This window comes from Pezoporus flaviventris, unplaced genomic scaffold (assembly GCF_033815535.1).
Source record: "Pezoporus flaviventris isolate CSIRO_AGI_PZ_B2104156 unplaced genomic scaffold, CSIRO_AGI_Pfla_v1 ptg000035l, whole genome shotgun sequence".
NCBI lineage: Eukaryota > Metazoa > Chordata > Aves > Psittaciformes > Psittacidae > Pezoporus > Pezoporus flaviventris.
In genome coordinates, this window is record NW_026892583.1 from 1,232,453 (window position 1) to 1,245,136 (window position 12,684).

At 37.2% G+C, this 12,684-nt stretch overlaps 1 protein-coding gene across 12 annotated transcripts in view; it reads right to left on the minus strand.

The window, feature by feature from the left end:
* PPFIA1 (PTPRF interacting protein alpha 1) overlaps window positions 1-12,684 on the minus strand; it is a 97,457-nt gene that overhangs the window by 20,767 nt on the left and 64,006 nt on the right. For 5 of the 12 annotated variants that reach the window (XM_061462142.1, XM_061462145.1, XM_061462143.1 and 2 more), the window contains 11 exons: window positions 12,073-12,207; window positions 11,301-11,375; window positions 10,801-10,884; window positions 10,109-10,240; window positions 7,924-7,986; window positions 6,600-6,679; window positions 6,210-6,342; window positions 5,335-5,558; window positions 4,701-4,935; window positions 1,602-1,631; window positions 683-834 (listed from right to left, as the gene is read on the minus strand). In XM_061462142.1, coding sequence (XP_061318126.1) covers window positions 683-834; window positions 1,602-1,631; window positions 4,701-4,935; window positions 5,335-5,558; window positions 6,210-6,342; window positions 6,600-6,679; window positions 7,924-7,986; window positions 10,109-10,240; window positions 10,801-10,884; window positions 11,301-11,375; window positions 12,073-12,207 — 1,343 coding nt within the window. The remainder of the gene's footprint in view (window positions 1-682; window positions 835-1,601; window positions 1,632-4,700; window positions 4,936-5,334; window positions 5,559-6,209; window positions 6,343-6,599; window positions 6,680-7,923; window positions 7,987-10,108; window positions 10,241-10,800; window positions 10,885-11,300; window positions 11,376-12,072; window positions 12,208-12,684) is intronic. The other 7 variants (XM_061462150.1, XM_061462149.1, XM_061462144.1 and 4 more) reach the window with 3 other exon arrangements.

Genomic DNA, 12,684 nt, shown 5'->3' on the forward strand with positions numbered 1-12,684 from the left:
ACTAACACAACACAGTAAAAGGCAAGTTCTGGTTTCTGTGCAAGTTAATGAAAGCTCAAACTCACTAATGACATCTGATTTCTGCTTCTAATGAGTCATGAAAAGAAATGTATCTACTGAAACACATCACTAAACAAAGAAAGCAGTGGAAACAGCTGAATTATGCAAGAAAGGGACATGATGTTTATGCACCATAGCATAGAGCTACAAGTCATTTAAGTTATTTTATTAAGAAATAAAAGTGTTTAAAGTGCAACCCAGAGAGGACAATGGAGCTTTGAAATACTTGAGTGGAATCCACCCAGATACTCAAGCACATTGAAAAGAACATCTGTCAATCAAAATGATGCTAATTCTGCAATTTATTTCTAAGTCCATACCTAAATCCCAGCCTCTAAAAGACAGCTGGAATTGTACATCTTTTATTACCTAAACATGAAGCAAAGAATGCAGACCTTGAGTACCAGAAGAATTCTTCAGATAAAGCCATTTCTGATCATTAACAAAACCTGTATTCTTGTTGTTTGTGTCACACAGCCACCCGTTTATGTGTTCACACTCTAAGAAAGACTTCAACATCCGGACTAAAATCCCACAGGCTGAACAGCTCTGATTATTAATTTTTTCTGATGATCTGAAATATTAAGGTGCTGGTAAGCCTGAATTATTCACAGTTACTTACTTTCTAATATCCCTGATATCTTCATGGCTCACAGTATGCAAAGCTCCTTTTTGGACTCTGTCCAAACGCAAAGATCGAGGTGAAGAAGGTGGCGATGTCTCACATTTTATTGTAGTTTTATCATCTCGTACCTCTTCTCTAGAAGCTGGAGACTAATGGAAAATGAATGAAAACTTGAGGGGTTAGGTGGAAATGCCAAACCACAAATGCAATTATCAGCACTCCACAAAATATAGAGGAAAAAAATTAATTTTTTCAGTGTTAAAGGAATACTCTTGCTCTCAGCATTCTGCAGTTGCATATTTGACTCGCCTGCATCTTCTGCTGCCTTCAGTGACAAGCTATTCAATTTAAGTCTTAGCTTGTGAAATGAGCAAGTAGCACTCATCTTTTATTCATTCAGAGAGCTAAGAACTGAAGTAATGTCTTCAACACCATGAAACTGATACACCCGACTTCAGCTTAAGCAAAATGTAAAAGACAGAAAACCAAAGAGTCCTGTGAGAGAAGGCATCTCAGTTCTCACTGTTACATGCTTAGACAATCAGCAGCAAGATGACCAATTCTGTGAAGTCAGATTCTGCATACCTGTGGCTATGGCTCAAAGTTTGATTAATAGAAATTAGGCTTACTTGTGTGCGTAGCAACAGATCTTTAAAGTTAAATATTGTTTCATGAAGACTGCAAAATAGTGATTACAGACAGAAAGCAACACAGGAGTCCAAAAACAAACACCACAAACAACAAACCCACACTTCAGGTAAAATGATTTACATTTTACATTTCATATCAAAGAGCACGTAATGGTGCTTTATTACAGAACAACCCTGCAAATGCTTTCTTTATGTTCCTGTTATCCATTAATGAGTTTGGGAACAGGGAAGGAAGGCACACCAGTAAATAAACTAAAGATTTTTACCTTTCTACGGTGTTTCCTTAAATCACTAGGCTGACAGAGGCATGCAAAGGAAAGAAATTTGGAAAAGCTGTATTTATTGGAAACTGTAGCACAGACTGAAACAACTCATACAGACAAAACATATTAGGGAGAATATAAACAACAATTACAGCAATGGCACAATGATACACAGTGCGAAGTACTCTTCAAATCACAAATTACTTAGATGTAACCCTGAAGAGGGGTAAAGGAAGTAAAAAAAATAAAGGAAGACTTACAGTTGGTTATCTACTGTAATAAATACAGTAAATACTGTAAAATATACTGTAAAATACAGTAAAAATAATATAGATGTTTGAATGTATTGTTACCACAGGCAAATTAGCACACAAAACGTGCATGGTCTTCAGCAAGAAACCAAAGAAGTACATTAGGGGCATAAGGCGTTGCATTTAAAAGGAGAGGATTTCCGGTCATATGTCAAGGACCTGCCTTGTACGATAGCACCTACATGGTAGCTACAGCAGGCAGGCTTAGTACCTTGTCTGCAGTAATCCCTTCTCACATATTAGTGATTTCTGCAGTTGTTTCCTACACAGCATAAAGAACCAGCCATGCTTTAATAACTGTGAAGAGCAGAGTGCCAACAATAGCTGATTTCTATACAGTAACAGTATTCTGGTTTTCACTACATTTAAAGCCTGGAATGGTTGAGCAAGAGTCTGCCACCAGTTTTGTTTTACCTTCCATCCACTCCAGTGCCACTGTATCTCTCTTCCTAGGTGGATAGGTACTTCTCACCTCTGCCAGTGCACAGAGCAAGGCAGCAATCTGGAGTTACATCAGCAATGCTAACAAAAGTTTAATTTATATCATTTGCTTCATAATTATCATTTGCTTCATAGTTATCATTCAATTTAGCGACAAATTGTTTCAAAAGGCTGTAACCAAAATAGAGTCAGTCCCCTTTGAAATTGGGGGAAGAGGGAATATTGTGTCGTCTTCCCCCCACAAACAACAACTTTTAAGCATTTTTATTTAGAATACATACAGCATTATGTTTATTTCTTATTTAGACTACATGCTGCATTATTCAGCATGAATATGCAGTTATTAGTACATAACTATTAATATGTAAAGTTGTGTTCAATCTAACCATATGGTACTATATTAATAAATTGTAAGTTCACAGAATTATAGAAGGGTTTGGGTTGGAAGGGACCTTTAAAGATCATCTACTCCTGCAAGTTCTTACACAAAGCACAGCAGGCTCATTTTCCCCTTGCTGGATCTTTTATCTATTAATTCTGATAGCCCATAAAAATGTTTACTATATGGAATGAAAACAGGACCTGTTCAAGATAGCTGTAGGTTTCACAATTTATCACGTTGATTCCTTATAATCCTTTTTAAGCATCAGGGGGTTTCAGGTAACTGAACTACCTACCACCAGTTGTAGTAATGCTAACTGCAGTTAGCATTAAGCAAATTTGCCTACACAATCAGAAACTAATACAGCTTTCTATTAAAACACAGGGGGAGAGGGGGACAGGGGACCACAAGAACTCATTCAGTCTTATAATTCATAATAGCCATTCCAAAAGCTTCTAGAAAGCTCTTATCTGTAGCACTGGAAGAATAGCTTCCTGTTTTGAAGCTTTCACTAATCAGTTGCCAGACAAATGCAACTGCAAATAACAAATCAAATGCTTTTGATTCACAACTGTTATGATTAAAAGTGAATTTAATTACAGTTCACTGTTCTTCAGTGACATTAGATTTGAACACAAGACACATTTTTTCTGATCTAGCTTCCATGAAAATAGCTACTTCCATTTGTATATGGTTTTCTGTAAGGTAAGTACTTAAACTACTTATTACTCTGAAACATCAGAATACAAAGCATGCCACATTTTGAAATGTGCTTGACCCTAGATATACAGTTAGAACTAGTGTAATGATGTTTTTTAAATGCAAGAAAGGAGAAATGATTCCTCTTTATGGAAAAGGAATAGACTTTTTGGAATATGCACAGATTCATTTCAAAAAGCCAACAGAAGCAGTTAGCTAAAACACCTGTTTTTAAATAATCCTATAAAGAGACCTAAATGAGCCAAGTCTGTTATAAGAGACCTAAATGAGCCAAGTCTGTTATTTACAGTCCACCTGGTCTTACAGTGATAGAAAGCATTCCTTGCCTATTGATTGGTATGGTTTATTCATGATACAAGTACAGTAATCCAAGACAGTAAGGTGTAGTAAGTATGGTGTTATATGTACAACAAGTAAGTTTCCAAATGCATATGCAAATCTGGAGACAAGGGGATGTGTACAGAACTAAATCAGAGAAGCAGCTTTTCCTGGAGAGTGCCTGCAAACAAATACCTGTATCCAAGATGCTCCTTAGTGAAGGGTATCCCAAATATGAGAAACTTAGGTTTGCTTAACACTTACATAAAAACAAGAAAGTGGAACACTTGCACCTTCATTTTATAGACAGGTTTATGTGCATTAAGCAGCTCCTAGAAGGATTACTTTTTCTAAGCAGTCATATGAACGTCAAAGAAAGGATGCATCTTTCTCTACTCACTGAACTCCTAAGCATAAGTTGCTACTTCATCAGCTACTGGGTCTAACAGATATTTCTTTTACCTACCAGCCTTTATAGGCTAAAACAAGATACTAGCACTCATTACAACAGCTATGATACCTTCAGAGTCATCAAGATCAAAGCAGTATGTGTAAATAACTTTTTAGCTGCATATTTAGTAGAATGGTGGAATAAAGCTTAAAGCAGAGGAAGAAAGTGTTTGCTGTAGCAGGGGTTGAAAAGAAATTGTTGTTTCTTCTAGGAAGAGGAGTCGGAGGAAAGACCAGAACAACAGAATGAATACTTAGGCATGAGATGTTGACCAGATAATACACTTGAGTTCTGAACGTTTTTCCTAATCATTATGATTGTGTCTTACACTTTTTATAGAAGTTGAAAGGAAGCAGTAGGAAAACCTAGAGAAAGGAAAAATACAGCTGAGAAAGAAAGAGAGGAAGGGGAAATAAAATAACCCATTTTCTAGAGACAAGGAACATTCTTCCAAAAAATTCAAGTTAATGGATACTTACCAGTGTCATGATACCTAGTCTGTCCACTTCCCGAGCTGGACTATGTGGAATCCGCCTTGGGGTGGAGCGACCACTGCCAGGCGGGGAAGAACCAGCAAGTGAACCACTTGCATAGGGAGGAGGAATGGAGCTCATGGACCGGAATCGGCCATGGGCATCCAAACTTCCACTACCAACTCTGCTCTCAATCTCCTCTGCACGCTGCTCTGTGTTTTCCTTTTCTTCTTGTATAAGTCTAAAAGAAAAAAGGTTCAAAGGAACATGACATTCAAACAAGACCCATATGAACAGAGTGGCTGACTCAGGCATTAGAAAGAAGCAGTAGTTATCAGACAAAACAGACACACTGAAAATCTACTAATCCAATTGTAAAGAAGTGGTAAACACTCCTGCTGTTACCACCGTGCAGGGGTTTCTGTCAAACTAAAAACACGCAATCCCTTCCATAAATGGGTCTAAGGATAAAGAATGAGAAAGTGCTTAGGCATAAGCCATAAGCAAGTTAGTTATGACTGTCAGCTCCCTTCCTAGGAAACTGAATGGACAACCACCATTTTCCAAGTAACCACACAAAAAGGATTGTTAGTGTCACAAACTCATTTTTAACCAAACCTTAACGGCAGACAGACCATACCTAATCTCTTTGTTGATGGCATCCAACTGTTCTTGAAGCATCATGGCCAAAGTCTGAGCATCAGCCTGACCACTTGGTGACAGCAGATCCACTGAACTGAATATAGTTTCCCTATCATCCTCAACATCAGACACATCAACATCACTTTCAAATGCTTGGGCCACATTTGCCAATACACTTGCTTGCTGGGCTCGCTCCCAGTCCTGCTCATTCAGAGTCTGAACCTAAAAGAACAGAAAAAAAGAAAAAATCCAAACTCAAATGGGAAAACCACGACGTTTTGCTGGTTTGCAATACGTAAAATAAGTTTTAAAGAGCCCACTTACATGCTGAATGCATCCATCGAGACAGCAATGTTTAGAGAAATATAAAGAAAAAAAGCTGTAATGTAGAAAACTTTGCCTCTTACAGTGAAGTGAAATGTCAAAATGGGCATCCCCATTGAGTAACTGTAAATGTCACGTATCTTGGGCTATATACACCATAAATTACAGTAGCATTTTGCTATCAAATCCTGTGAGAATTTTGGAATCAGCTTTATGGAATGAGAAATCACAAGTCCTGAAAGGGACTTGAAATTGCTTCCAGAACAGTTATGTGTTAGATTAGTGAATGGACACTAAAGCAGGACTGTTTCAAGTGATATTTTACAGGCTCATCATATCTAAACCAAATTGGAGCTCGAAATAATAATTTTGCTATTATTTGTTAACAAATAAAAAGACTGGTAGCTTTGCATGAGTTAGTAAAACAGGAGCTATAAAATCCAGCATTAGTATTCTTATGGCTATGTAATCCTATTCTAAAATCTCCTTGCAGTAGATCAGCATCATCTTGCCAAAGGGTTGTATTTATTTTCATTTGAGTTCTCTTACCTTTGAGGGCTCATCTCTGAGAGCTGCCACACGTCCTTTCTGGGGACGCCTTAACACTGAGGAGGTGCCATAGGAGTCTGTGTGACTGTCAGCCACAGATGAAGGTGTCATTGGGTATCTGAAATCGGGTCGGCTACAACACCAAGAAACATTTTATCCTTATGAATGTAAGGGGAAAGGGGAAAACAAACTCAACCAATCACCCAAATCATTCCTCTTGTCCCACCAATACCAATTTTAAGCAGTATAAAACCTGCTTTATATGCTCTAGAAAGAATCCATTTTATAGCTATGACTTAGGTATTTTCAGTTAAAATAGACAAAATTACATTTAGCAAAGAGACTTGAAAAGAAATTAGAGAAAACTGAACTAGAGTTAAGTGGTGGTACCTATGGTGAAGTGATGTGGCTCTGAGTCTCACTTGGTCGTTTTCAGCCCTTAATGTTTCAACATTTACTACAAGTTGATCCTGTAAAAATAAATAGATAAAATACATAACAATATGCTTGGGGGCAAAAAAAAAAAATCTGTGTCAAATACTGATTTATAAACTAACATTTAAGGGTTTTACCTCATTTCTATGAAATTCAGAAATCACAGATTTTAAAACATAATCCTTCAATGATGTAAAACATGAAAGTGATTTTTGCCACAGCAATACAGCATCATCACAAAAGGGTATCCAAGAGTAATTCTATTGCTTCTCTACACTGTGACTTTAGGTAATGACAATATGTATTTTTAAAAGGTACCAAATAAAATTCACATATTACTAATTTTACCATACACAAGTGAAAGTATTGAATACGAAACAAGAAGATTTTTCTAGCTCTGGGCACAAAGGGTCCAAATGCATTCACTTTGAACTTGGACAGTTTTACGTGCTCTAGAAATTCTGAATTTAACAACAGAAATCCAATGAATGGGAAAACAACGCAAGAGTAATAAAAAGTGGCTGATGATGAACATCTGTGCCTCATGTGAGAACTGCTAGCCTACACATACAGAAATTCAAAGCATATTCTGCAAAATATTCTGAATGTGTTCTCCATTTTAGTCCAGAAGCACAGCCTCTACAGTATGGCCTAGTTACTTACTGGAGTGATTTGGGGAGATGCAGTACACCTGTGATATAATAAACAATAACCAAATCCACTGCCCACTGCTTAAGGATGCACAGGAATGAAAGGCCCCACCACTATTATTCAAGAAGGGAACTTGACAGTCCCAGGACAAGTAAAACACCCAAGAGCTGCTATTGCAAAGGAACAGCCAAGCCTAACACTGATTTCTCTCCAACCAATTCTTAAAGTTTTATCAGACAAACAAGCATTTCATGATACCCAATGCTTTAAGGAAAACATGGTGGGAAAATCCCCAATATTAAAAGCATTTATCTTTTAACTGTTCAAGTTTATACATAAAACAGTACAAAAGTTCTACACAATCTTCAAACTTGGACAAATTGCCAGTATCTCCAGCTACTTGACATATTCAGAAGTATGTTATGTCTCTGAGTCAAGCATTATGTATTACCTATTAAATCATCATAAAGCTGAGGCACACAATACCATAACATGAGCAATAACAGCTCCCTACTTTTAAAACAGAGCAGGTAATGTTATGTTTTATGGGGGAATTAAAGCCCAGTCATGCTATGTAGCAATGCAGCAACTATTTTCCAGCATAACAGATCAGAAAAACATGTTCTACCTTTTCATGCTGAAGTTCCTCTATTTGTTTCTTTGCATTTTCAATTTCTCGAAGAAGTGAATTCTAAAATAAAATGTATCATAAATCAGGTTACTTATGACAGCTTCCCACCCTTAAACCACAAGCAAGACAAGTACCAAAAAAAATCAGTCACCACTATACAGACAGAAACATCTTAAATTACAGATACTTTACTGCTTTCATCATTTCATTTTGATTATAGTTGGAGGTTTATAGTCCCAGGTGTACAGCCCTCTAAAAATGGCTTTAGTAACAGTGCAAGTTCCATAAAAACTTAATACCAACCTTTTGAAGCTCCGTTGGACAAAGCTAGTAAAACAACCAAAGGAATAACAAGGCAGCTAAACTAATTCAAAGTAATTCACCAAATGCTTACTAAGGCATTACTGGCTGTTACCATTAGGTTTTCGTTTTATTTTCACTTGCCTGACATACAAAACTACCACACATTAATTTCTTGGAGGCATCCTATCTCCAGAACTGCAACACTCCCTGACTTAAGGGACTTTGTTAACATCAGAACTGTCATCTTTACAGTTATACCACGACTTCTGAACAACTCCAGTAAATATAAATACTTATGACTACAACAATCTCTACTCAAAGCAGTTTCCAAAACCAGACTAAGAATCATCTGCGAATTAAGCAGCATTCACTTTTCCTTTTCCACAATTGCCAGGAAGTTCTGTTAAACACGTTTCCTTCAGGTAAGCAATATCATTATTACATGTTTAAGATGCAAATAAAGTTTCATGCAAACAAGTCATTCCAGGAAAAAAAAAAAAAAAGACTAGGAATTGAATTCTTCCAGGAAAGCGATCAGAAGGAAGTATTACAATTTTACTTGCATTATTCTTCCCAACTTATCATAAAAGAATGAGCTGGAAGCCACAGCGAGAAAACTTTCCTAGAAGCTGTATCGGTGAAGGACAACTACATTTTCCTCATTATTAATAAGCACAGTTGAGGTTTGGAAGGTAAAGGTGAGTTAGGGTCAACCCTAAGACACACAGTATTCACACACGTAAAGAATATATGCAGTCAGCCATTTCTTAGATATTAAATTTGTAAGGACTATTATAGAACAACCTTGTTGATACCATATCAAAGCCCATACTAAGAATTTCTGAAGTATTAGGAACAGTTGGTGACCTTGAAAATAGTGATAACTAAAAAAAAAAACCACAAGTTTGGAGCCCTAGATGTCAGATGAAAACCATCTTTATCATTAACTCAAATGTTGAGAATCAATAGGAGCTACATTTGTTCTGCACTACCTGATATCTCTCACCTCCAAGGGTACAAAAGCAGGGCAAAAAACTAACTATATCTTCATAATCATCTCAGGGAAATACAGTCCTGGAATTCTGGAAAGAATTCATGTCAGATACAATGTCAGGTACCTGACTGATGCTTTAGGAATGAGAAATGAGTTGACATGAATGCAAGACAAAGCAAACATCTAATAGAAGTCTGAATACATTGTTATATGTTGCAACTGAAGCATTTTATTGACATGACTTTAAAACAAAAGCCACTTTGCTTTTATTGACCAGATGGTCATTTCACTCTCCAGTAAAAGAAACAAAGTTGGATAAAAAAAAACCCAGAACACAAGACAAATCAATTCAAAGTCAGCATCAAGAAAAGTGCTACTTTAGAAGATACTGCTTTGTTGGATGCAGAATAAGGGAATCTAACTTAAAGGCATACATGAAAGAAATAGCCATATATTCATACAGCCTGTCTCAAAATGATCTACGTGGGAAGAAAATGGAGGACTATTTCAACTTGCAAGAATCTCACAATGACTCAGGGTTAACAGGCACAGACAAAAGTAGTGCCAAATAGAAGAAACTGAACTGAAAACGTCAAAGTTCTACTTCTAATTCTTTAGACTTCCTGTATTACACCAGATGAGCTTATTTATGGAGTCCACACCGGTCACCTAGGGAATGTTACAATGCCCAGGGACAATCTCTAGAAAATGAGATTGAAGAACCTGTTTTCAAAATCCACAGTAGAAAACAGCCTTAACATGAACTATTTATTAATAAGGATTTAGTATTTCCTCACTGAAGTTACGTACACATTGCAAAAGACACAAAACACTACACAATGACTAACATCCAATTAAAGTATGTGCTGGAATGTGAGTTGTTACCTTATCTTCCAAGGCAGCCATCCTTTCCTTGAGATGAAGTTGAAGCCTTTCATTAGATTCAGACAGAAGCTTATCAACAGTTTCTGACAAACGTTTATTATGCTCTTCGTTCATCTTCTCTCTCTGTCTGGCCTAAGATACATAAAAGCTACTGAAGTAACTTGCAATTTACCATGTCTGTAAGAACTTCCAGGTTGCAAAAAACAGTGAGCTTGCTTTAAACCAAACGCATTTTCTTTAAGAGAAATATTTCTCCCAAGGAATAAGGAACACTGCATGTAACTTCACGACTCCGTAAGGGAGCATAAGGGACATTTAAGACTTCAGTAACTGTTCAAAGATCAGAAGCTTGAACAGCTGAGCTTACACTCAAGAAAAAGCAGATTTCAGAACCAATTCCATTATTTATAAGCTAGGATCCAATTTATCCACAGTTATTTAATTGGCAAGTTTTTTACTTGTCTCCTCATCAGGAAGTATGTTTGGAAATGCCTAATTACTAGCCATATTTGGAGACTTTCAGCTTTTTCTTGAGATCTAAGATTAGCCATCACAGTTCAGTGGCTCAACATTCCCAGCTATTAGCCAGCCTGAACTCTGGCTTTCCTTTAAAGATGAGAAATAAAAACAGCTAGAAAAGGATTAGATTCTTTCTCTCAGCTTTGTATCTTGGCTAGAAAGATGTACAGTACCCTTTGCAGTTCTTGATTCTTTTCTTCTAGCTGTGCTTCCATCTGTCTCAGTCGTTCCTCTATATTGCCATGTCTCTCCTCAGCCTGTCAATTTGAAAACAACATTAGAATCTGTTGGTTTTACAAATAAAAAGGTTTCAAATGCATAGAAACATGGAAACACAATAATATATCTAACATGCTTTGCGCAACTGCCATTTATGCTAATTCACAATGCAGAACAGATGCCTTTCTGTCACTGAAAGAACCTAGCAAGAGTCTGTATGGTAAGTAACAAAATGATGAAGCCTCTCACCCCTAGAGCACCATGAATCAACTCCTATTTGCAATGAGCTTGCAACAGCAGAAGTTCATTCATACCCCCAAGAAAGAAAAATAAAGTAAACTGAAATAAATGCATTTTCAGCTTTTCCTCACCAGCCTCAACATGACCCTTTGTTAGTACTCACGACAAAGCAGAAAGCAGCAAGCAGAAACAAGGACTAATATACAAATTCTACCTTCCTAAGCTTGGTGGTAAGTTCCAATAGTTTAGCATCTTTAGCAGCAGAGTTCCCAGGAGACAAAAGGTCAGACTACAGAGCCAGTTAGGGACAGGAAAGATAACAGGGAAAGAAATGAAACTAAGACTTTAAAAGGAAACATACACACATGCTTGAAAAGGCTTATTTGTAGTTATTACATATAATTCTTCAGACTTCATTATTCCATTTGCAGCCTTCTAAAAAACTCAGTATTAATGAGTACCACTACTTCTCTCTCTCCCCACATTCCTCACTTGGTTAACAGTGAAATCCGGTGTTCCCCTTCAGAAACAGTTCTTGTTTTAGGAGATTTTATGCAATTATTGACTGAATTTTAACAAAAAGCAGCAAAATACTAATTTGGAGACATTTTCATCGTGTAGCAGGAAACCGCCTCAAGTTCCAAAAAGAACAATTTCTTTTTTAAAAGTTAAAAACAAAGTAAACTGGAGTGTGTTCAGAGAGATGAACAGAAAACAGAAAGCAAGGAGAAGCATTTTCTGAACTACCTAGGAGATGACAATCATAGAATAGTTAGGGTTGGAAAGGACCTTAAGATCATCCAGTTCCAACCCCCCTGCCATAGGCAAGGACACCTCACACTAAACCATGTCACCCAAGGCTCTGTCCAACCTGGCCTTGGAAACACGAAAACCACAACGTAACTAAACCCACACTAAGAGCAGATTTGGTGTAGCAGGACACCAATGGAGAAGAGAGTCTTGAGGACACTGTCCAACTGACTCACCTTCGAAAGTGCTGCAACTCTCTGTGCCAGCTCAGCCTCCACCTCTGGCAAAGTCTCAGCTTTTCTCAAAGTCTGCTGCAGCTTTTGCTCAGCCAGTTCCAGTCGTTCTTGCAATTGCCTGTTCTTATCTTCACTCTGGACAGGATTATGATCAGCAAGTGTTTAGCATTAGAGTGGTAATTAATTTTCATCACAGAGGAAGTCAAGGATAAAAATTACTGCCCTTATCAGACCTCACTAGGCCCGTACTGTCCAAAGCTGGTTTCATAACTAAAGATGCGGCATCCTCTCCCTTCATAACATGAGAAGAAGTGTTTTCTTATTTTTCCCTGCAGACAATTTAGTGTCTTCTCCGAAAGCAACTCTTTCACCAAACATAGTTATGTTACAGGAAGCAGCACAGAACAAGTTGTGTATTTCCTATGTCACAGCTGTGCTAAGACTTAAGTTACAAGGAAAGAAATCCTTCATATTTTAAATAACCTACACATATCAGAGTATATTTTTAAAGTACGTACAACTTTTGTCAAGAATTGCAGTAAAAGAGACTTCTCTTGTTGAGAGAGGCAGTTGCCTGCCTCTAGTTTGAATGTGATTGGCTAAACAACCATT